Source organism: Phalacrocorax aristotelis, chromosome 17, assembly GCF_949628215.1.
Source record: "Phalacrocorax aristotelis chromosome 17, bGulAri2.1, whole genome shotgun sequence".
NCBI classification, from domain to species: Eukaryota; Metazoa; Chordata; class Aves; order Suliformes; family Phalacrocoracidae; genus Phalacrocorax; species Phalacrocorax aristotelis.
In genome coordinates this window covers 7,171,393-7,195,526 of record NC_134292.1, presented here as the reverse complement: position 1 = coordinate 7,195,526, position 24,134 = coordinate 7,171,393, and the positions used below count along the sequence as shown (strand labels likewise).

The 24,134-nt window shown below is 41.2% G+C and overlaps 1 protein-coding gene across 2 annotated transcripts in view; it reads right to left on the bottom strand.

The window, feature by feature from the left end:
• Positions 1 to 24,134, bottom strand: part of GPR107 (G protein-coupled receptor 107) — a 36,074-nt gene that overhangs the window by 2,787 nt on the left and 9,153 nt on the right. Inside the window, exons 6-18 of one of the 2 annotated variants that reach the window (XM_075112512.1) lie at positions 23,760 to 23,794; positions 23,474 to 23,530; positions 22,508 to 22,618; positions 20,845 to 20,978; positions 19,872 to 19,947; positions 18,817 to 18,890; positions 18,120 to 18,237; positions 16,984 to 17,114; positions 15,059 to 15,102; positions 8,054 to 8,143; positions 6,715 to 6,764; positions 5,885 to 5,968; positions 4,983 to 5,107 (exon numbers count right to left, since the gene is read on the bottom strand). In XM_075112512.1, the coding sequence (XP_074968613.1) occupies positions 4,983 to 5,107; positions 5,885 to 5,968; positions 6,715 to 6,764; positions 8,054 to 8,143; positions 15,059 to 15,102; positions 16,984 to 17,114; positions 18,120 to 18,237; positions 18,817 to 18,890; positions 19,872 to 19,947; positions 20,845 to 20,978; positions 22,508 to 22,618; positions 23,474 to 23,530; positions 23,760 to 23,794 (1,129 nt within the window). The remainder of the gene's footprint in view (positions 1 to 4,982; positions 5,108 to 5,884; positions 5,969 to 6,714; positions 6,765 to 8,053; positions 8,144 to 15,058; positions 15,103 to 16,983; positions 17,115 to 18,119; positions 18,238 to 18,816; positions 18,891 to 19,871; positions 19,948 to 20,844; positions 20,979 to 22,507; positions 22,619 to 23,473; positions 23,531 to 23,759; positions 23,795 to 24,134) is intronic. The other variant, XM_075112511.1, reaches the window with a different exon arrangement.

Here is a 24,134-nt window from a genome sequence, read left to right as displayed (position 1 = left end):
AGAATACAGATCAAATAGCAACTTTATTCCCTATTGAAATAAAAAAAGGGGGGGGGAGGGCAGAAATAAGCAGGTTGCTTAAAGGAGAAAGATGGAATTAGTAAGCAGTAAACATTTGCCTGGAAGAAAATCACATCAAGCTTATCAGCCCAGAGAACATGTAGATCTCCTAAGTTCTCCCTGTTGACAAAGGTTTTCCCACAGTCACAGAGGAAAAAATCTGGGGAAACATGAGCTAGACAAAACCATCAGAGTAGATGCATAACTAATTGGAAAAGCATGCATTGAGATGTACTTAATGGTTTCCTGTCAAAAATGAGAGAACATTGAGTGTGGTTCCAGAGAGGTCTGTCCTGGGTTCACTTCTACTCAATATTTTCAGTAATTGCCTGAGGAATGGAATAGAGAACTTGCTTATTAAATCTGCAGAAGACACTAAGAGCTACGTATTTGAGAACGGGACTAGAATGCAGAAAGATTCTGGCAAATCAAAGTAATGGTCTGAAAAATATGGGACAACACAGCAAGACAACAACAAAATTCACTCTTCAGAAATAATAAACTTTGCAATCACAGGGGCTAAGTATCAATTCTTCAGGGAGGAGCTGGAGATTACAATCACGTATGAACCAGAAATGAGCCGCTAACATAGTAATGCAACAGCGGACATACTGGGGTATATAAACAGCTTGTTGCCCATGCATGGACACCAAAGTAGTCCTGGCATTTGACTCACAGCTAGCGAGAGCCCACCTGGCACAGGCTAGATTTTAGCTCTGCCCTTTAACACAATTACAAACCCATTACACACCAAGATGATGACAAAAGTGATCGGAGACTGTGTCTAAGAGGGAATGATCCACTTCCATAGAGGGAAAGGACAAACAGCTACATACTGAAATTGCAGCCAGGTCATTTGTTTATCAGAGAGGCCATTTACTGTCCCCACCCTGCAACAACAGCAAAGAACTGGGAAAGATTTCAGGGTGGATTCCTTATCAGTGAAAGTTAAGGACCATCTGATGAGCACTGTTCTTATCTCATGACAAGTGTACGGCATGGCAAAATGAGTCCTCATTTTCTCAGATTGTTCATATAAAAATGGGCAATTCCTCTCCCTCCAGATTAGTTCAGCCAATATGTTTTTAGTGCCCAGTAAAATAAGGGGATCAGCACTAAGACCAAGCACACCGCAATTCTTATTCTACCGAGAATAGTCTCAAGACTTCAGTTCTGACCTGCAGTACTGCAAGTTCATGTTCCTCACCCGCATTTTGCTAAACTGCATTTCTAGCCCCACAAACCAGCAGTAACTAAAATGCAACAAATCTTTCTTACTAAACCATCTGTCTCCAGAGAGAATTTTTGTGAGTGTCAGAGGGATACCTGTCACAAATGAGGCACTAAAGGAGTTCTCTGAATGCTCCTTCTTTGCACAGTGGTACGAGCTGTAGAAATTTCATAGTTGGCTTTTTTTTTTTAACTCCCTGCATTTTATCCAAGGTATCAAGAGATGGCTAAACTTAGAGAAGCCTTTTCAGCCCTCGACAGTGGTGGATCTCAGGTGTCTTTTCTGCTTTTTTTTTGTAGTCCCAACAAGAAACACTGAGATACTGGCAGCAGCCAGCCTTTACAAGCCATTGCAAGCTGGAGTGAAAACTGATCAGCCATTGAGCAAAAAAGCTGATCTCTGCATGGGAAAGATGTGTTAGGTGAAGAAAATCACTCCTAACAGAGAGCATCATGAATCCGGTCTGCCATGAGCACAGCCAAAGAGAGGGCAGAGAAAAGCAACCAACTAGGACTTCAAGCCTGAGCACAGAATAGGCTGCCTCATGAAACAGTGAGGAACTCCAGATCCCAAGGCACAAGCAAAGGTAGGTCAGCGTTACCACAACAGTTCACTATGCTAAGGCTGTTTCGGGTGTTAAGAAAAAGCAAAGTTAGTCTCCACACACTCAGTAAGATGGATTTACTGAATTAATAACAAAACCATTAATGGCTTTTCCTGCAATTCCTCTTCCAGTGGAAATATCTTAACCCCACATGCGTGAACGTAATTCTCAGCCAAGATCTGTACAAGAACACTTTGGTACCTAACACTCAAAGCAAACTTACTGAGCTAATGAAATAACTTACTGCAAGAGTAAAAAACCAAAACTACCTCCTTTCCCCTTCCTCACCCCATCTCATCTACTGTACTGTTTATATTTGTGTTCATGCCCCAGAAATGGAATTAGGACTAGAAGCCTGACAACTCTTTCTGCCAAGCACGGCTGCACCTTTTCAAACAGAGTACTTAAATCTAACAAACTGTCACCGACAAGCCCACATACCGACAGAATGGGCTCAAGAGGCTGCCCAGCACAGAATACGCAGAAAGCCACTTTGTTGATGATGAATGGCTGTTGACCCTACTTGAAAAAGAACAGACTGGTCCTTAGTTCAGGTTTAGTCATACTCTCCTCTCCACCAGGAGAGTTTCTATTGAGTCTAGTATAACTGAAAAGAAAGTCCTATCCCAAGACAGAGGTGTTAGTTGAAGGGACTTGTTACAAGTTACCTTTGCTGTTCTTTACTTATGTTTTTGAGACTTAAAAGAATTTACAGAGGGAGGATTTGTGCCTTGTGCTGCTTCTGTCACAGACACCTAGTCTTTGGGTTTCTCTTGAAACTTTGCAGATTTCCACACTGTCCTTAATATTTACATTTGCTGCCAGACTGAGCTCTGTATAGTTTGCACTGCATGAAGACAGGCATAAGCTAGAGACCTGCACTTAAAATCTATTTTTTGCTGGAAGACAAGCAAGCCTGGAAAACAGTCTTGTTGACCTCATGGCTCTCCCCTCTGTTGGCTCATAGAAATCTTGAGTCTAAAGAAACTGAACGCTACGGCAGCAAACGCTTAAAGAGCCTGATTTTAACAAAAACAGAGAGGAAAACAACCATAAAACCTGGCAATAAGACATGGCAAAACACCAAAGTTCGAAGTCTGCAGGCTTTTAACTTCTGCCATAGCCTCTGAAGACAAGTGCGTATTTCTCACATGAAAGACAACACACACTCATACAGTGGTTGGTGGGAATGCTGTCAGGCACTTAGTCACTTGCTAAATAAGCCTTGATATTTTCCCCCTACAGAAACAACACTTAATATTTATAAAAGTAAAATAGGACCAGCGAGACCAAGTCAACAAGAAATTCAACCGACTTTCATTGCAGTGCTTCACCTGTCACAGAATGTGTATATACCACACTTTTCAAATACGTGCAAACTTAACCTCCCTGATGCAGCTGGGGAAGGAAGAACAAGACTCTTACAGATCATACGCTGCCAAGTGCCCAAATGGAGTAAAACTAGTAAATCAGATGAGAAAAATTCAAGCAAGGCTGAGGGGAACAAACCCACAAGGCACAGCAATGGAAACTCCCAAGGCAAAGAGCAAAATGCCATACCAGGAAAAGGCTCACAAAGAATTCTGATCCTCAAGTTTCTAGTAATGTCTATTTCACAATGGCAAGATGGAGAAAGTTTAATGAACTAGTTATTTACATCTTAATCCTGGCAGGTTCTCTTAAGCTTAGCAGCTTCTCCAATTTACTGAAATTACTAGATAAGAAAGGTGCCGTATTATTAGTCCTAAAAACACCCAAGTAAAAATTCATTCCTCATGTCATGCAAAGTTAAATTCAGTCTAACGGACAATCTTGTAGGAAGATAAAAGGTCTGTTCTGTACAATCACAACTCCTGACACATTTTCCAGTTCACACAGTGCCTTCCTAATGTGGATGTTTATTTACCAGCTCCCAAACTGAAACCGGCTTCTTACATAAACCATTTAAACACTTTTAAGTGATAATGATTTTAGGGGCACTACCCACTAGTTCTTGCAACATTTCTGCCTGCAACAATGACAGATTTTGTGGATCCAAAGCAAAAATAACTAAGCATTTGGAAAGATGATCTTTGTTACTAGAGACATTTCTGAGAAATTAGACGCCTTACATGACGTTTCAGGCTGGATTCTACCTCAAATCTCCTTGTAGCTATCTCCCAATAAGCTCCATTTCTTTCTGAACTAACTATGAGGGCAAACACATTCTGGCTTTTTTTGCCCCCAGAATAAAAATAGGAGTGTTGATTTGTTTCACCCAATATCTAGTAAAGAGGATTTGCCAAACTGGAAATTAACTCTTAGAAACAGGCTTCTGAGCCTGTTCATGAATTGCAATTATGCAGGAAACGTATAACTACTGGAGAGATTAGGTTAGCACGGCTCCTGCTAAGACAGAGTCTGTGGCAGTTATAGCTGTATTCAACACTTCAGGCATGCTGAATTTCTTAGGGCAGTTTCTATTACAGATTCAGAAATGCCACTCATTTTCTAAGTCCTCAGAAAACCACTGCAAAGAAAGTGACAGGGACTTAGGCTAAGCCCCGCTTTTTAATTTCTCCAGACTATCTCAGGTCCTACTGCATTTGTGGTGCCTCACAGTTAAGCAGAAAGGAATAGACCAGTGAAGAGTATTAGTAAGAATCCATCTCCTCAGCTCCTGTGAAGTTACAGTCTAAACTTTGAGGTAGAAGTGACCTCAGACCATGTTTGTTTGGGGTTTTTTTGGGTTTTTTTGGTTTTTTTTTGAAATGACAACCTGTAAGGCTCACTGGTGTTCAGCGACACAGATTAAGCACAGGTGGTTTTTTTACTTTATATTTTCATGGGCATCTTTTTGTGTCATGAAAAGCTTTACCAGCTTATTCCACACTACTGCAATATCCAGTTCAGCGGCTCCTATGCGTATCACAAATCTCTTTGGTAGTTTAGCGCACACCAAATAGCTACCTTGTCTTTAAACGTGTGGGCAGATCTTAAGTTTTTTTTTTTCCCAAAGAAAGATTTAGTGAGATTAAACTGTTTTTAAACATTACTCTTCTTAAATCAAGTGAAGAGGTATAAAAAGGCAGGGGGAGGAGTTCTTACACAGCTTCCATCTCCAAGTCATCCTCATCATCTTGAGAAAGCTGTAGATAAGGGTTGTCTGATGCTGGACGGAACTTGTACCCAGTGAGGACAAAGAACACAAGTGTGGCCATTTCATCCAGCAGCTGCAAGTGAAAACACAAGATTGAAGTTCAGTCCTATAATCCTTCATGGTCATGAAACAGTTCTCCTCATTCATAAGGTTCAAGATTTAATGGCCAATAAGTCTGTGCCATAGCAGAAATAACGCAATTCCTGTCCTGTTATCGTTAATCCCAGGCTAAAGGCTGTCAAGCCCTTTGTTCTTTCAGCTTTCCCTGTCACTTTAAATACAGTTACAGTTCTATCCATCACTCCAGTGCTTTTAAGTAACTACAGCCAAGATTTGGCTTTCAAATGGGGGGGAGGGGGAGGCACAGAAATCATCCCTACATTGTTTGGTATTTTCAACAGTTAATGTATTCCAAGGACTCCTTACACAGTTACTTGGATTATACGTTAAGAAACCAAGTATTTAAAAGTGACTAGGGGAATAGAGCCTGTAGATGGAAGAGTGAAAGCCTATTTCACTGGCTCCCTGGGGCCTCAATTACACAGGGCAAACCTGACTAATTTTTTTCTCCTTTGTATATCCTCAATTAATTTCCTTTGGACATTTTTAAACTGAAAGACTAAAAATCAATAATGCTATTACTTTCAGACATCTCATGTATAATCCAGCAGCCTTTCTGGACAAACATAAACCTAAAAATATATTCCTGCCACCCTAGGCACATCAGTGATAAAATCGGGAAGAGACAGGGTGCAGCACTCTACTCCAAGATATTCTACAACATGAGGAACGGTTTACGGGGGAGTGGAGGTATCATGGAATGGCTGTATTTTCCTTTGCTGGCAAATACCTGGTATAGCCATTTCCACTGGAATGGAACAGCAATCTTTATGAGAATTGCAATGATCCGTGTGAAGTAGATGTAACACACAATCTGGGAAGGAAAAGGAGAAAGCACAATGAGAACAATAGCACCATCCTTATAGAACCTCTTTTTCCAGAGAAATCACTCAAGCAATTCCCAAGCAACTCATTATGTCAGATCAGCCTTATTATGCCCCTTGATAGACATGGAAGATATAGGCTGAGGGCTCTACTGCTTATTGAACGTCCAAACAGCTTGAACTATTGCTAACATATTTAAGTTACAGCAGGAAAATACTTTAAGTATTAGGATTTTGTAGAACACTAAAAACCAGGATTGTCATTTATTACTCTTACCACTCACAGCAGTCTCAAATAAGGCTGTTGGAAATCATTAGGAAGCCTGTGCTCTCTTGGGAGATATGCTCATGGCTCCCCACTGACTTAATCAGAAACTGCACTCTGTATCTCAAGGCACCATTTGGTACCAAGTTTAATTTTTCAGAATTTTACAGTATGTTATTCAAGCCCATCAATTCAACTGGCAGCTCAAGCTGTCTCCAGAGGAAATTAGTAAGCGTTACAAATAGCTGGAACCAATTTAAAAATAGACAGAAGGATGCAACCACTAGGAAAAGAAGTGAAGTTGCTTAGGAGAATTGTAACCCAGTTGACCAAGATGCCAAAGCACACCACTGCCGCAGAACTAGGAACATCACCACCACATCCACCAGCTATAGTAGCTTCCAACAAGTAATCCCAAGGATTGAACATCATCTAAGTGCCCTGTATGCATGCATACATGTTTTTACTTACCATAACATAGTAGTGTCTGAAAAGCTTCAGCTTTGCTAGGTTAATAGCAGCTATCAAGAGAACAGAGAAGTCCATCAGAAAATTGTTAAAATGAGACAGAGTTTCTTTGGATGCTTGTCTGCAAGGGAGGCAAGTAGTGAAAACTAAGACCCAGGTAATCCCTGACTAGAAGGATTTGTCCGACAGCCTGTTGGGCGCTCTGAGGAGTGCCAGTCTGGCTTGTCTACATACCAGACAACTCCTAAACTGAGGTGAATGGCCTCTTGAAAAGGCAACTCAGTGACATCACCTTTATGCTAAATTTTATATGTGCACACTCTGCAATATAGAGCCTTCCTCTAGTGAGTAGCTGTATGCAGCCAACTACATATTGTCACCCCACCCTTGCCACAAGGGCCATGCCACTTGACACTGCCTCCTAGAAAACTCATACCTTTTCTAGAGTACTTCCTGACCTGCTCTGTGCCTTCAGCTGACCTGCACGACTTTGGGGTAACCACAGCTCTAGGAGCTACTGCACCCTGTTGAACCTCAGCAGGAGTATTTTAACATCTATGCAGTACCCTCTATCATTCATGGCTCAGTCACAACTTGCAAGTGAAATGGGAAGTCATACTGAATAGTTCTCATAGTAAATGCATGTGCTTCAGTCACAAACTGTGTAAACTAAGGCCCCAGGCTAACCTGTGTTTATTGGACAGATTACATCAGCTTTTGAGGAACGGAGCGGATATTCATGTGAACGAGCAGAGGTCAACAACAAATGGAACAGCTGTCAACTCTGGTTTGAGAGTCAGAGTTTAGAGGTGCAGCAGGATTACAAATACGGACTCCTGGTGCTTTTGTGACAACATGAGAGGCAAGGAGTCCAAGATTTGTTGACAGCATATAGAGATGCAATCTAGAGACCATAAACGTAAGCTGCCAGTTAGAAAATATTGCCACATACTGCTATCCCCTGCAAGCCCTCCTTATAATTCTTTTCAGATGTGGAAATGCAACACATTGTGCTTAAGTTCTCTTGCACTCCCTCACAGAAATCACCCACTGCAAAAAGCAGAATTATAGAAGGCCGCATATATTTGCACATAGGTCTTCCAGGTTCACAACAGTGCAAAATATAGTATTACAAAGTGGGAAGAGGAGGGCTAATAACTACTGAAGAAATGCTTCATTTCCTATGACAAAAACAATGAAGTTGTTCTTATGGAAAGGTAATGTCAAATGCACCAAACTGTTACAGGTTCCCACTACATAAGCTACAGCGAAGTCAGACAACACTCTGTTATAAACCTACTTGGTATAATCTAGAGATCAAGAGTCACTTTACAAAACTTACCTTTAGCATTCCAGGAGAACCACTGAAAGCTATGGACACCCTGAGACAGAAACTCTCCTCCAGCAGACATACTGTAAGAGCAGCACCTGACTAACAGAAGGCATAAACTGACTGACAAGTAGATAAAACTAAGCTAAGAGGAGTTTTGATTCAGTTCTGGCTAGCAGCTTCTACACATTTCCAAACAGTATGTTTAACTTTTGACAGAGCACAGTGCATGTCAGCAAGAGAAAGCAGAGTCAGATCTTAAGAGGGGAAAAAAAAGCAAGCCTTATTTGTGAAGGAGCACCAGGTTTGTTTCCATGCAGCTAAAGCTCATACTGTGCAACACTCATCTGAATACCAGTTAGGCTGGGTTAGCTTCAGGCAAGACTGCACTCATGGGAGCAATCTTATGGCACAGTGCGTCAGAGGAACACCAGCTTTCCGCCTGGACTGCAATATGAAACACTGAACACACAGTTCTGGACTCCAGAAAGCAATGCCCAAACTCTAGACTTGCATCTGTAGAGTACCAGCAGTGAAGCACAGAGCACTTCAAGTCTTACCATCTGTTGGCCAGTGGAACTGCTAAAACAAGAATCTAACTAAATCCTTGGTAGCTAGATCAGCCCCGAGTCACTGGTTTAGCTACTTCTCCCTATTTCTGTCCCTCACAAAACCTAGTTCCTCCACATTTAAATAGCAAAAACTTATGGATTTTCTGGGTCTAGTGCTCTACCAGATAACCTAATGCTAAAAGCTTTTCATAATACAGTTGGAGAAAGATTAAAGCGTGTAAACATGCAGGACAAGCTCATTAAATCGTGAAGCAGGGAAGCAATATTATCCTATTTAAGTGAGAGCTACATTAAGTGTGACCACGAAGATCCTGTGATTTACCACATACCGGTTTGTACACAGAAGGATCTATTTTGAACTCAACGCATTCATCTTTAAGAACTGCCACCAACTGATGCAATGACAGGCCATGAGAATTACCAGGCTTTATAGTTAAAGAAACACCAACTCAACAGCTGTGATTCAAACTGCCAGTCCATCAATGCTTTACAGTCAACAACTGAGGGAGCTGGGGAGTCATTTGTTGGATTCATGCAGTGCATAGGAGGAAAGTATAGTGAAGCCAAAGATCTGGCTGCTAACTGAAGTGTCACAATGCCACCTCTCCCAACTGATGGGGCACAGCTCAATATCTCACCTACTCATCACAATAATCAATACCAAAGCGTCATAGGTTGGTACATCCAGATATCTAGAATGGCTGAGCGTGGGAAAGAAGGAGGGGAGGAAAAAAAGACCACCACCAAGTAGATAGACTGAAGAGCCACCTCTGGAAGCTGGCTTGCTTATTTACCCCAACTAGGTGCTCTCCTCTAGCTGCCTCAACTTCAGGAATACTTCTCTCCACTATCAGATACTAAAGTCAGTATTAATGCGTGCCTACAAAATTCTACCAGTTTTTTTAAGCAGCTCAAAGTTACAGCACACACTGTTCTGGAGAAAGTCTAAAATCATTGCTTGGCATCAGCAGCCTGTGAATTGCTTTTTCACAGGCTGAATGTGCTCCAAGCAGTAACACTTCAGTCTTGCTATGCTGGACACTTTAAGACTTTGATTCACCTTAGCCTGGCAGTCCAGGCACTGACAGCAACACTTGCAAGGAGAGATGCTAGGCCAGCAGCTGTCACTTATGACTTGAATCACTTGCAGCCCCAACCTGTAAAGCTGTGATAACACAGCAGCAATCACAGCATGCAGTAAAGGTCGAGTAAATTTATGCTCTGAGTATAATAACCATTCTTCAAGGAACAGTACTTAACTGCAGAGAAGGTAAAAAAAAAAAGTAGTAGAGACTTTCTACCTAAGGTCTTACAAATTAATTCACATTTGCGTTCCTCCGCTTTCATAGAGTAATTAAAAAGATAAAGCCATCCTCCAATAGAGGTTTAACATCTATACCTTGCTTCCCTCAGTTTTCCCTCTCTATCACCATTCATTTTAACAGCTTGTGCCTGCACTAGCCTGATCTGCATCGATCAAAACACAGCACACCAATTTTGAAACCAGTCTCTTTTTCAGATTGCCCCCTGTGCTAATTTCAAATGCTGACACAGCCTATAAGACAGGGAGAAAGAAAGCCAAACCATCCACTACAGCCTTCAGCCTTGCACACCATCAGACAATAGCTTTTTGATGAATATATCTGACCTTTTTAGAAGATGTGTGTAATAACAGTAAGAGGACTGCAGCCAAGGGCATAGGCAGCTCAAGTCCAGATAATATAGCATACAAGGGCAAACCATAATGCATCTTGAGCGAACGTGCTGAAGTTCAGCTAAGAATATTTCTACAATGCTTTGCATGCGATACCAACTCGACCATTTGAGATGCAATCTGTGCCTTTACCAAATAGTAAATGGAAGTTTTCTATTCCTCCCCTGCTCCTGAGAATAAAGGCACACATGTAGATCTAGACCTCAAAAAGCAGCTCCAGGAGTACCTCTCAGAAGTAGGGCCCTGTAATTTCTACAGCACTCTGCTTAAAAGCAATTTTATACCAGAAAGAGGAGGTCAAGCAAGCAGATACAGCAACTCTCAGTGTCATGCACAAGAAGGTGGCACAGACTAGTTATTCTTGAATATTCTAAAACACATTAGTAGTTTGGCACAACAGTTCCCCACCAGGATCAGAAAAACATCCAAAGTACAGGATAAGCAATGTATCTCCAATGTGTAATCACTACATCAACCCTGGATAGCTGTCTAGGGCACCTGGAAGTGGTACACTGGAACATAACAAGCCTATTTCATATCTCAGCATTTCCCAACTCTCCAGTGCTATCCATTAAGGTCTCGACACTTAAATCACGAGCTTTATCTCAAGGTTTGAGATGCCCACGTACTGCCTAGAGCATGTTTACCCATGTGCTACCCCCTTCTCCTCGCTGGAGAGCTGTGGGGGTGTTTTAGCATGGTCCTCCACGGAGCCATCACCTCTGGTGTCTGCCGAGCTCAGCTAAGCAGAGGGTGTTCTGCACCATGCAGGACCAGGCTCTTTGCTCAGAGTTTTCATGGTACAGAAGCAGGAAGACACTGAATATGGCAAATGTTTTTTCCTGACATGGGGGCAAGCATGAAAGCATTAATCATCATTTGCCCACTGCACAGCACACAGGGAATGTTGCCTGGGAGCTACACACTGCAATGTATTTCCCCTAATTCTGCTGCCAGCTATGACATGCTGCAGTGCTTCAGGAAAATAGCTAACCGTTCGTGATCAGACTGCACCGAGTTTCACATCTCTCATCACACACACAGAGGTACAAGCAGAACAGAAACTGCAGTGGTGTTTCCAACCCTCCATTCCTCCCTCAAACAGATGACATGCTACACGAGAGCGGGTTATGGGACTTGAGAGGTCCTGTGACCAAGAACTTAAGAGTTTCAAACAAAATTTAGCAAGTTCACTACAACATACTCGCTTTCTTTTCTCATGATGCCTGTAAACAAAAGTAGTGGTAGTTGAGCAGCCTTCCAGCCCAAACAATTCTAGCTCAGGCTGGTTTACTTAAATCTGCAAGCAAGACATTTGTAATACAGACCTAGAAATGGACAGAGAGCCCACTCCCATCTGAAAGAACAGAGACAGACCAAACACCTGCAGCTAGGCACTTGCTTAAGTCTGAAGATAATGATTTTAAAAGGGGAAGAAAAAAGCTTCTAAAAATGGGATGTTTACACCCACTGCTGTGCAAGATAAGAAGCCTGTGTAGGTCAGATATTCTGCCTTAGAGTTAAGATCACCTTCAAGGGAAAAAAGCAACCAGGCAGCTCATGCTCAGCTGTATCACTATGCAATGCCTACCTACACTTCACGAGCAATGTGCATCACCTGTGCATGTAAGGTCTCCCTGGATAATTATGGCCTTAGACCTATTCTTCTAACTTTCCCACTTTGGGAAATAATCTTTAAAAAAAATAAAGTTTAAATGACCATTAGCTAGTGACTCCAAATCATCACCACTTATAACAAGACTTTTTAATAATTTTACATTGCTAATACAAAGGCCTATGGCAAGCACAGCTGTAAAAGATTAAGAGACTAGTAGTCCAACCAGCCTTCTGCTTCATTTCTACTCTAGTCACGCTGCAGTCATGGCTGCACTTGACCCAAGGGAGTGCTATCTAATAAACAGGTGAAGCAGCTGAAAAAGGACAAGACAGACAGTCAGGAAACACCACCAGGATACTGAGCTGTGAAATCCTAGGAGTTGTTAGTTCTAAGAGAGGCAAGGAAGCAAAAATAATTCACCTTCGGTCTTTCTCACCAGAGTACTCAGCACCACGAAAACAGCTATTGAATTTATAGTATATAATTCCCCAAGACACCCTATAAGTTAATGAAGTCTGTGTGAGAGAACAAGGAAAGCAGCCTTTGAGGTAATACTAGACAATAAATCCCAGCAGGCAATAGACAGTCCAATCAGAATTGCCCACACAAGATTCAATCAGTTCTAATCACAGGACAGGTAGTTCAGCAGTTAAATATGCAGTTAAATAGCAGTTAAATATGAAAGGATCCAGTAGTTTTTACAACTTCAGAAGAAAACTATCTTAATCTGTGGGAAGAAAGTGCTGGTGATTTTAGAGTTAGCACTGGTCCTACTTTTCTCACGAGAAGCTAAGACACTGTGCAGCACCTCTGCAGAACAGGGCCCCCAAGGGAAGCCTACAGCGTGAAGGGCACGTCATTCTACTCAAGACTATTCATTTAAGCCTAACATGATGATTTTACCATATTACAGTACAACCGTATCACTTTTGTTTTTCTTAATCAGGCACACTAGCAGCATGACATCATTAGGTAATATTCTGCTTCTGGCAGCACATTGCCATTTACTTGCCCCCCACAGGCTCCTTTCAACAGCCTCTAAACACTTCATTTCACAAGTGAGTCCCAGCACTGCGGCTGTCCTGGCCACAATCTGGTGCCTATGTTTTCCCCAAAACTTTTTTCCTTGGCTTCTTTTATGATTAGTGTAGCATGACACAGCTGCTAAATCCCTCTCAACACACAATTATTGAACTTGCAGGATCTGCACATCAAAGTATAGTAATGGCAGTAGGTGATCCACAAGTAACATTCATTATGAAGAGCACCATTACCCGTGGAGAACCACACAAAACAGAGGACTAGGAATGATCCTTAGGGGCTATTGTGCCTATCACTGACTAGCTCTAAAGGCACAACCAGGTCTTCTCAGATCACCATTTTCTTTTACCTCCACTATCCACTACAACATATCCTTCAGAACTACTTGGTTTTACCTTGATCTGGATTCCACCCATTATGATGAACAGTGGACAGGTCCAGAGTCAACGCTGAACGTCCTTGGTGTTGGCTACCTTACTTTTCTCCTTCACTATGTTTTGAAGTTAAGCAAACTCCATAGCACCATCTTGTGATAAGAAGCATCAAGTGCAAAGTAGGGATGGGGTGATCACCTGAGGCCATACAGATCTAGAGGGTCTGTGTCTCAGTTACCAGCACTAGCTCAGCGTCTATTTGTCACAGACTCCATTGCCACCCAGCAGTTCTGCCTCAGTTACAAGAGAGCTGACCTCTATTTGGAGTCACACACAATGGCTTCAGCTAAGAATCAGGCCTTACGTATGTGAAAGCCTCAAGTCAGAGGAAAGGCACTGCTTCAAGGAGTGTCTAAATTTAAGCAGACTTTGTAACAGTGGGAACATAAATGCTCCAGAGCATACTCTCAGTGGGCAAGGTGAAACAGCTGTCAGTGAATGTCACTGAACCCCTGTGAACACACTGATGAGAAAGGTACCAACATTAATGTTACATTATCAACACCAACTTCCTTCACATTGGTTCCTATTAGAAATTAGTATTTTCTACCCTTTAGCGTTGGGGGTGTGTGTGCATATGTCATTGTTGTCTGGCTTTGTTTTTTTTAAAAACTTTGAATCTCAAAAAAATGCTGGGCTCACCTTCATTGTTTCATTTTAACAGATGGCAAGAAAAGACCTAATGTGTGGTCTGCACAGAGCTGAGTTCAGTACCCAGCCTTACACCTGCTACACCAGAGGCAATCTGCACTGAAATGCAAGCATCTCATTGGAAGCCAGGAAATGGCTGGAAGAAGTATCCAGACCTAGGAGGCTGTCTCCAGGAGAGACAAGAGTTAAGGGATAAGACTGGGTTTAAAAGATGCTGCCAAAGGGCCTTCAACAAATAAAGCTTTCAAGAAGAGCAAGTCATCAAATGACAGGATACTGAAACGGCTGCCTGCTTCCAAGGAAGCCAGTGCTATGCTCCATTGCTTGCATCTGCAGCCAACTGAGGAACTAATTCAGAAGAAGTGAGCAGATAAGGCAGGAGAAGCACACACTACAGAAGCCATATTTGGGTTGGCTTTCCATCCATCATCTCATTTTCACTGCTACAATAAACGTAACTCAAACTTTACACAAGCAGTCCTTTAAGCTGCTGTACAAACATGGACAAGTCAAGAACCGTGTTACATTGAATGCCAATTTTTGTTTCATGATGAGGTTTGTTTCCCTCTAGTCTGGCGGGAGCAGATTTCTGCAGAAATTGAAAAATGGCAGTCGATTTTGACTAATAGGCAGCAATTCTGGAATTCATTTCTAGTTCTGCTTCTGAACACTTGAGCTTACAAAAAAAGAGGCAAATCTGTCAAGATGGTTTGTTCTAGATGTCATGTCTACCTCGAGCACTGAGAGCTGGGCAAGTACCAGAGAGAGTTCCACATGAGTTCTGATAGTCAAAGCAATACAGGAAAAGGTCATTTTTCCAAAAGTTATTCCCACAAGCCCACTTCAGAAAAGCAGCAGTGCAATAAAAACATACTGGCAATTTTTAGTTTTAGTTTACATATTTCAAATTAGCATCATGTGTTTGAAATTCTTGCATTATCTTATGACATGTAGTGTAAGCCAGAAAAAAAAAATTAGACTACTTACCTTTCCCATCTGTTGCTGAAGCCTCCTGTAAATGTCTTATTGACCTGAAAAAAAAAAAAGAGTAGATAAGCTATAATTTTTGCACTCCCTTTTCACTGCAGCCCTTTAGAACACTGACAAGTTTTGTTAGCTCTTTATGGCTGGGGTGTGCTCAACTGCATAATTAACTGTGCTTAGCGTGCTTGGCACTGCATATACTTCACCCCCATCTTCCCAGCTCGGGCAGTAAGTTCAAGTATCTGTATCAACTTGTGATGAAAAAAGCCGATTGCCAAAGCCTACCTCAGCCTACAGAAAGCTTTGTGGGAGGGAGGGAGCAGAGTGAGAAACTGAGGCATTTTCCAGCATAATGCTTTTCACTTGTACAATTAAGCTGAGCTACGATTCAGAGTCCTGCCAAGCATTTGGCATCTTACTGCTCTTTTAAGCTCCTTTCATTTAAACAGTTCATTACAGCTTACATGTCTACATAAGCAACTTATATAAGAGAAGCTACCCTGCAGGAATGTAAATTCAAGGGCCAAGTCTTAGTCACCTTGCTCACATGAGTCATCCCACCAGCTGTAGTGACACTATCCAGATGAAGAAGGGGCAGGATTTTATGTTCTGGGCTTCACTGCCCGTTTGTGTTGGTACCATGACAATGCAGGAACACTATAAACAGTTACAGGACAGCTCACCCAAATGCATTTGTTCTTCAGATACAATTCCTTTATGGAAAGCAAGTTTTGTACCAGCATATCACTAGGTAGGACATATGGATTCTAACATTAGGTAGCAAGAGCTGTGACTGTAAAAGTCAGCTTTACCACAGGAAATTAGAGTCTTTCTAAAATTGAAGTTAATATTGCTGCAGTTTTATTTACCATACCCAAATGCTCTCAACCTGAGAAAAGCTGCAGCATTTTGACGTAGAGTGGGGGAAGGGACAAGTGGGTAGTGCAAGTTTCTTGGGAGACATTTCCTAGCTTTGGCAGAAGGCCGCCAAGACTGTGTAGGGTCTTGCTCTTACACAGAGGACAACTGGGAAGCTAAGGACAGCTGAAAGCCACCCTCACAAGTCAAGCTGAAGCTTACTCCTATCTGCTGAGCAACATCTATGTGTGTCTTTGCACACATGCATTATGAAACAGTTCTCTGAAACACACAAGAGTTACACACTCTAGAGTGATGACATGTTTACTAGACAGCCATTTATATTCACTCTGCATTTCAGAAAAATACTGGAGAGAAAAAATAATAACATTCTGTGTGTACTAACCAAGGAGCCAGAAGCTCCTTCATATTCCCCTTTAAATCCAGATGTTTATCCAATTAAGACTAAAATGAATTTAGAAGATAAATGTTCTGCCTAACTGGCAAAAAGCAACAATAGTGTTTATCTGAATTATCTGTGTTTTGGTCATGTTTTACATAACCAACATTATTTCTTGCCAAGTAGAGTGGAAGGAAGGACAGGAAAATACTCTCTGTGGGATTATTTCTTCTAAGTAGTCAAGTAAAAATGCAGCTATTCTGCTTGGAGGCAGCACTGACCTTAGACAGCACCATTATTTTAGAATTTAGCATCCTAGTTTCCAACCTCAGTTAGTAAAGCAAAATCCCATTTCTCAATATAAAAGAGTCAGCACTTCTGCCAAATTCCAAGTTTCAAAAACACCTATAGTCCGGACCGTGCTGGCCACACTTACATGGCCACCTACCTTACCTTACCCCCACTTCAACATCCCAAACCAAGCATCTTCCGCAAGACTGAAGTGTTAACTTTAACTGTATCAGTCTTAACAGAACGCTTGACTTCAAAGGACTGACTTTTTTTCACTTTAGCAGTATCTTTAGCTCTAACTAGCAGCCAATATTCCTTAGTTCAGAATCAGCTTAAGCCATCTGGGTTCAGAAACCACACAACACATACAGTGACTCACCACACCACTGGAAATAGGATAGCTCCACAACATAGCAAGTCTACCAGGAAGAGGATTTCTTTCCACAGTCCATATTCAGTTGTCCCCTCTTCTGTTGACTCTATGATAATGTATGCCACATTTGCCAGTACCTACAGGACAAAGCATGCGTAACGGTTTCAGAACCTTTCTGCGGAGATACTAGATATGAGCTGCCAATTCAGCAAAAGCTGTCCCACAGTTGCAGAAAGAGCCCATTCAGTTACACCAAGAATTCTTCTGCAACTCTGTCAACTAAGTCACACGTTCAGCAGCATCTTTACAGGATTTACAGAAATAAAACTGATTGAAACTCATTTCTGCTGGCATTCAGAAAGTAGTCCTTTCTGTTATATACTATGCTAAATCTACTGCATCAGTAGAGATAAAAAGAGCAAAATCTGTTGATAAAAATACAGAAACAGGACTCTGCATTCACACAGAGAGCAAACAGTCTCAATGCATTATTCCAATTAAGCCAATAATTCAAAGCTGTTATTGACCATGTTTTGTACTCCATACCTGAGCTCTGTAAGAGCCTCAAACACTAATTATCTATTTCTGGTTTTGCAACTGGGTAAGGGATTCCATCTGGAAAGGCAGAAAAAGCTGTTCTATCTACAATGAATAGAAGTGATGCCTTCCTATTTACTTCAGTTCCTGGAGCAGGAGACAAGCACTGATCACTCTGAACACGCTGGGAAAGTTTTCCTCAGACCCAATGGACCTACAAGTCTGTTTTCCCATATTTTTTCTTAAGCCCATTCAGCAAGCATTTCAGAAGTGACAACTTTCACTTAAATTTCTCTGCCTTTTGGTTCAGTACTTTTTGCAGCCTGAGTTTTGCCCCAGCACGAATATACCTACCTTATAGCAAACTGTTCGTTTGCTGACGCCATTTGATCAGCATTATCTCATACTTGATATAAGCAGAAAAGTAGGGAAAGATTACAGAAATAACTTCTGGCTCAGGAAATTCCAGCTCAACTGAAATCGTAACCAACAGGCTTATACAAGCAGTAACTACGTGGTATTTTGTGAAGGATTCACAGCCTTTTACAGTTTCCACAAGCAGCTCTCCCACAAGATAGCAAGTATTGACACAGCTCAGTCCTCACCTGAAGTGGAATGACAATCATGAAAATTTTTTTGTCTTTATCTGACAGGATGTGTTTAATAAAAGCCCAGCCTGTGCCAATAAGGGCAATAGTGATGAACAGAAGAGCACCCTTCAGTCTGAAAGAGAAACAGGTACTGCAATGAGACACTTAATTTTATCACACTTCCTCTTCTGCCCAGGTTCTCTCCTACAGTCAGTAAAGCCACAAACCCAAACAAATGCCTTGCTATTCATAATTTTGGCAAGTGCTTATCCTACAACAGTGAAGCAGATGTACTTGCTTACAACTGTGTATCACATGACAATTGTGAATGAAGTGTAATATTGCTAATATATGCAATCTTTTCCTGGGGGAGTCACCCATTCACCATCATGATCAGGAGAAAACACTGGCAGCTGTACCCTCTTACCATTCACACCAAGAGCAAATTAGATACTTGAATATTAGTGTGAACAAAGAAAAGCAAAGCATTTCTTCTCCTTTTACTCCTCCACCCAGATAATTCTCTGCAGCTGCCCTCTATAAGTAGAGCTTTCCCCTTCACACAGGGCTGTCTGTTGTCTTGTCATTCAGACTGTAGTACGAAATGATCAGCAATTTTAGAGTTTGCTCAGGAGGGAGGGAGGCGGGCAGCCCCACAGGGAATTCAGTTTCATTGTTTGAATCTATCACATAGATCTTCTGACATACTTACAGGTGAGTGATGTAATAAACAACAGCCCAGCCTTCAATAGGAAATCCCTGAGAAGAAATGTAGTGATAGTCGATCTGGAAGCAGAAAATATGACATTACTTTACAAGCTTCTCATCAGCACCCCACCCATGTCTATAAAATAGATCTGCCTGACAGCCACTTCAAGCTTCATTTGCCAATCAGTGTGTACAAACTCAGCTCTGTAACACCTTACAGAATACTTCCTCCCAACACGTTCTAGTTTTGTTTAGCAACCATGAGGTCATTTCCATTTCCTGTATTTCTCAAGTGTTAGTGGCTATATCTCATACAATCTACAGCCTTCCCACACTTAACTGCTACAAACACTTTTGGAGTCTAATGAATTGAATCTGTTTTCCAGTGAAACTAGATAGCCTATAGTCACCAAATGCAACTGAACTTGAGCAATGATTGAATAAATAGGTTACAAATGCAGTTGTTTAACTACAGTTATCAGGAACCTGAAGGTAAAGATCAAGGCTGGCACAAACATTGAAGGATTAAATGCTTGCCATTACCTTTGTTTCTGAGATCTTTCCAGTGGAAAGGCAGAATCAATACAACTCAACAGAGACTTTATGTATTGAAAGTGTTAAAGCTTATCAAGTTAGGTCTGTTACAGTACACGATAATACTTTAAATGAAGTAGTGCCCTAGAATTTCACAAATGTTCATCAAGGCTTCCATTTACTATAAGCCACATAGCTGAAGCAGCACCATAGCTCAAGCTTTCAGGCCAGCCTCAGGTGGCCAAAACATTACAATTCATGGAACTCATTCAAGCCCCATATATGCTTGCTGCTTCATCACTTCAGGCCATGATCTCAATTGTATTTAAAATCAGAAGTTGCTGATGAGAACTGAATCATTTCCACCAAAAAACTGCAGTTCAGTTCCAATGCTTCAATATGAAAGACACTTCCCTCTCCCTCCCATTCTCCCCCCCAAAGCAGATTTCTCTAACAGCATGCCCTGGATTCCATGTTTCTGCTTCCTAGCTGAACAACTTCTTAAGGCAGAGACATCATACATACCGCATGGAAGACTAAGGACAGAGATTTTGTGAAAGGGAGGGCTGCCATTAGCCAGTGAATCTTAAAGACATCATTTCTGGGAAGAAAAAAATAAAAAGGAAAAGCATCAATTAAAAGCCAGCAGTAAAAATTTCAGTTCCCAAGGGTATTTCCTTAAAAACCTATAAATGTCAAACTAACTCCCACGCTGAGCTGACTATTAGTGTAAAAGGACTCCCTTTAATGCTGCAGTCCAAGATTTTGCAACATCCTGAACACTTGAACTACATGTTCTACAACTCTGATTTTTAATACTTCGGTTAATTAAAAATAGTAATTCATAGGAAGATCTTGCATATATAGATTACAACTGTTAGAAAATTTGCCAAACATAATTCAAACCTGTATTACTCCACCCTCCGCCACCAAGTCACTATACCACACCAAGTGAACTCCAGACTACCAAGTAATCTGGTCACCAAATGAACTTCAGACTAAGGCAGAGGTAAAGCCAAAACAGAATTATAGGTGCTTCTGGCTTCTGCTGCTATGCTTTAACTATTAAGAAGCACAGTTTTCAGTTAGGAATTCCTACCACTTTTGACTATAATCAAAAGGTTTACAGCTCTCCACTGCCATAAGCTGACATTCCCCACATGAAAAAAAAAAATCATCAAGTTCTGCTTGTTATTTCAGGTTATTTTCAAATGCATTCTCCTTTTGCCATCAGCTACAGGAGTTTCCCATTTGTTTGTTGCCACAATATATTTTAATACGTACACTACATGAAGAATCTCTTAACGTAAGACTTTCTGCAACAATGATACTGATGGAAGTAGCTGTTTTCAGCTATAAACTGTACCAGGCATACAATATTGAGCCAGATTTTGAGTTTTAAGTGATTAAATCTGACTGTGAATCGGGCATAAGAGGACTAATAAAGTCAAAGAAGGTAGGCCCATACTTGTCACTGACACCAGATTAGTCCGCTTACCTGCGTTTACGAAGTATGTGGATCCATACAGTCCCAGACAGGAAGAAGAAGATAGCCATGGAAATGTAAAGTTTTGGCAGTGGGATCTCACCTGCTGAGAGGTAGCTTTCAGGATTCTTTTCCGTAATTTCTATCTGAATAGTAAAGGTGTGTTATGTGTACAGTTGAAAAAAACATTTTGTTAAGGCACCAAGTTAACAATTACGGTTCACAAACAAATTCACTCATTTAAGATTAGCTTTTTCTGAAGCGGTGACTGTTATGAGACTCTTAAATATAAAAGCAACTCTTCACCCTCAAGAATCTCAAAACATTTTGCAAAATTACTCCCACAACAATTGTTTCCCTGAAAAGCAGAAAAGGACAGAGGTTCCTTCCAGTGCTTCCGCTAGGCAACGTAATTCAGAAAGGCAAAGTAATTTTCCCATAGAAATAGTTGTTCTCTATACTGAGCTTCACAGAGTTCACACACCTCAGATTCAGAAACAGTACCTACAACCTTGCATAACAAGCAGGTTTTTTAACACAGTCCTGATTTTAGGTGCGGGGAAAGTCATATATAGGTGAAAAACTTACTCTTAGGTTTACTACAGGGGATTTCTTTACCTGTCAAGAGAAAGGAAGCACTCTGCTGCAAGCTAATTACCCTGTGTCTGAGGAAACAGAAGCTTTATTTAACATCCTATTTATGCCCCTAAACAGCTTGGTTATGTGTGCTAGGACTTCATTAAAATAATGCATCAGGACTAGTTGGCAGTACTGAAACTGTCCTGCTTCTCTAAATACAACCAAGCAGGTTAGTTCTCCAGGTTCTCTTCTCTTTCCAATTTCTTCAGTGGGTCACAGCAACAAACAGCAACTCAAAAACTTGGTCTCCTCAACATACGTCTTCAGAAGCAGATTTAAAGTAGGCTAGTCTGAGTTCAGTTAGGGCTGCTAAGTTTTATCACCTACACACTCCCTTGCAGCAGCATCAGCACAACCACGTGAAAAGCAGTTCAGGGGTCTGATCTGGCCGAGAGTTACCTCTGTCAGTGAGAGGGGTCATTACAGAATAGCTACACCAGCATGGATGCCAGCATGAGTGCAGGAAGGAGGGAAAAAAGGGAAAGCCTGAGCTGTGATAATGCACTCTGGCTCAAAAGAGCATAGGACTGAACCCTTGGATGTTAAAAGGGATAGGACATTTGCTATAACATATTACCTTTAAGATGCGTTTTTACAGTGTTAGATGCACATCTTTAATTAGGGCAGAAAAAAGCAAACCACTGAATTCACAAATACCAACAATTTAGATTGCAGCAACAGCCTTAATATCCACAATTGTGTAAAGAAAAAAGTGTGATTTTTGAGCACAGCAAAACATGAACAGCTGTTTTAGCTCCATTTCATTACAGCATCTAGTCACAACTGTGTAGACTGAACCCAGCCCACACGCAGTCTTCAGTTTTCCAGACATCTCTCCAAAACCAGAATTTAATTCTTCTTACTGTAGTTGCTTTCTGAAGAAATGCCACTACAGAGATTAAATGCACAACTCAATCACTTCCCACCCCACGTATACACTCATGTACAGTGTGTGCTTGGTATACAGGCTAGAATTGAAAGCTCTACATTTCAGTCTAAGTGAATGAGTTAATTATACTTTAGAAGCTATACTCACATCAAGACTAAATAGCTGCTGATCATTAGTCTGCTTCTTCTTGCCAACACATTTATGGAAATACAGGCTGTAGAGACCTTCTTGGTTATCCGAGCTGATGTTAAAAAAAAACTGCAAATAAGGAATAGGAATGTCAGCATTCTTCTCATTCACAATAGGGTTGCCCTGGTAAGAAGCCATCTCTGTTGAAGCATGAAAAAAGTCAGTCATTTAGGGTCAGCTGGTTCCTCTCAGCAAGCATACTGTTCTGAGGATACAGCATATCTGCAAGCTGCAATAGAATTCCAGACGCAAAATCACTGTACCTATCTATGATTATGCACTCTGGTAATCCAAGACCTTTATCAACAGCCTTTAGGTATCAGTGTTTAACTTAGCTCACTACAGAGGAAAGATAACAAGAAGTGTCGTATATTTAACACAGTGAAGCATAAAATTTTGATCAAACTTGCCCTAAAGCAGCTATTCCATTCCTCCCCCAACTATACAAATTGGGACAGCTGTGGAAATATGATTTGTGTCACATAACAGAATTTAAAGTGTTTGTTTTATAGTAACCAATAGCCAAAGTGAACCACTGCGCTTAAACAAAGCGTTAATCTGGTTCCATACAGAGTGTCTTCCCCTTAAGTGAGTCATCAGTCAGGTCACAGATTATTTGTTGTTAGAAATCTGTATGCACTAGCTGCATTACAGTGAACTTTAATATGCTGAGGCTCACAGGCGAAGATATTTAGAACTGCATCATACCAAAGATAGTTTAAAACAGCTTCCACACCTTAGGAAGAAAGGTATTTCCAGAACTTAACAGGAATCCACTCAAGAGCTTACTGGGCTACCAGAGAGGCAGTTATACCCAAGAAATGGAAATACAGTAGGGAGCAACAGACTTTTTGCTTTTCACAAAGTAGTACAGTGAAGGAGCTGCCTGCACACAGTAAGACTAGACACCGACAGACACCTTACCTGAAATGAAAAAGTTCCTCTGTCATTGCGAACAGGATGTTCTTGTTCTACTACGCTCTGGGAAAAGGAAAAGAAACTTTTAGGTTGTGGGTTTTTTTGGTTTTGTTTTTTTTTTTAAAAACAGGTAACTACCATGTTTGGCTACACCATCTAGACATTCAAAACTGTGTTCTGTGTATTTACAGTGGAAGCCAAGAGCAACAGAAAATACTCTCCACTTCCTGGCTATGCTTTACGGGAATATTCCCCCAGGTTCTTTCTGGATGAGAACAGGAGGGTTTCTTACCTGGGAGGATGTTGTACTTCGTGTGGACTCCTTACCTGGAGATAAAAGTGTTAATGATATGTTTAGAGTGCTTGCATTTAGATATCCTCATAGACTAACACCTTTTACACATTGCAATACCTTAATCAAATCCTCCTATACTTGTCTACATAGCAGTTTCCTAGATAATCATTAACAGAGATTCTTTCCCCATCCCTTCTTACTCTCCCAGGACTCTTCCCACAACTAGCATTCATTCTGAATGCATCCTCAAATGCTAGGACAGGCTTCTCTACTATTACACCTTCCACAAAAGCATACCCAAGAAGTCTTTCCAACCCCTCCAGTTACAGAGATGCAGGAGGCAGATAACCTATACCAGATACAGGCTACACC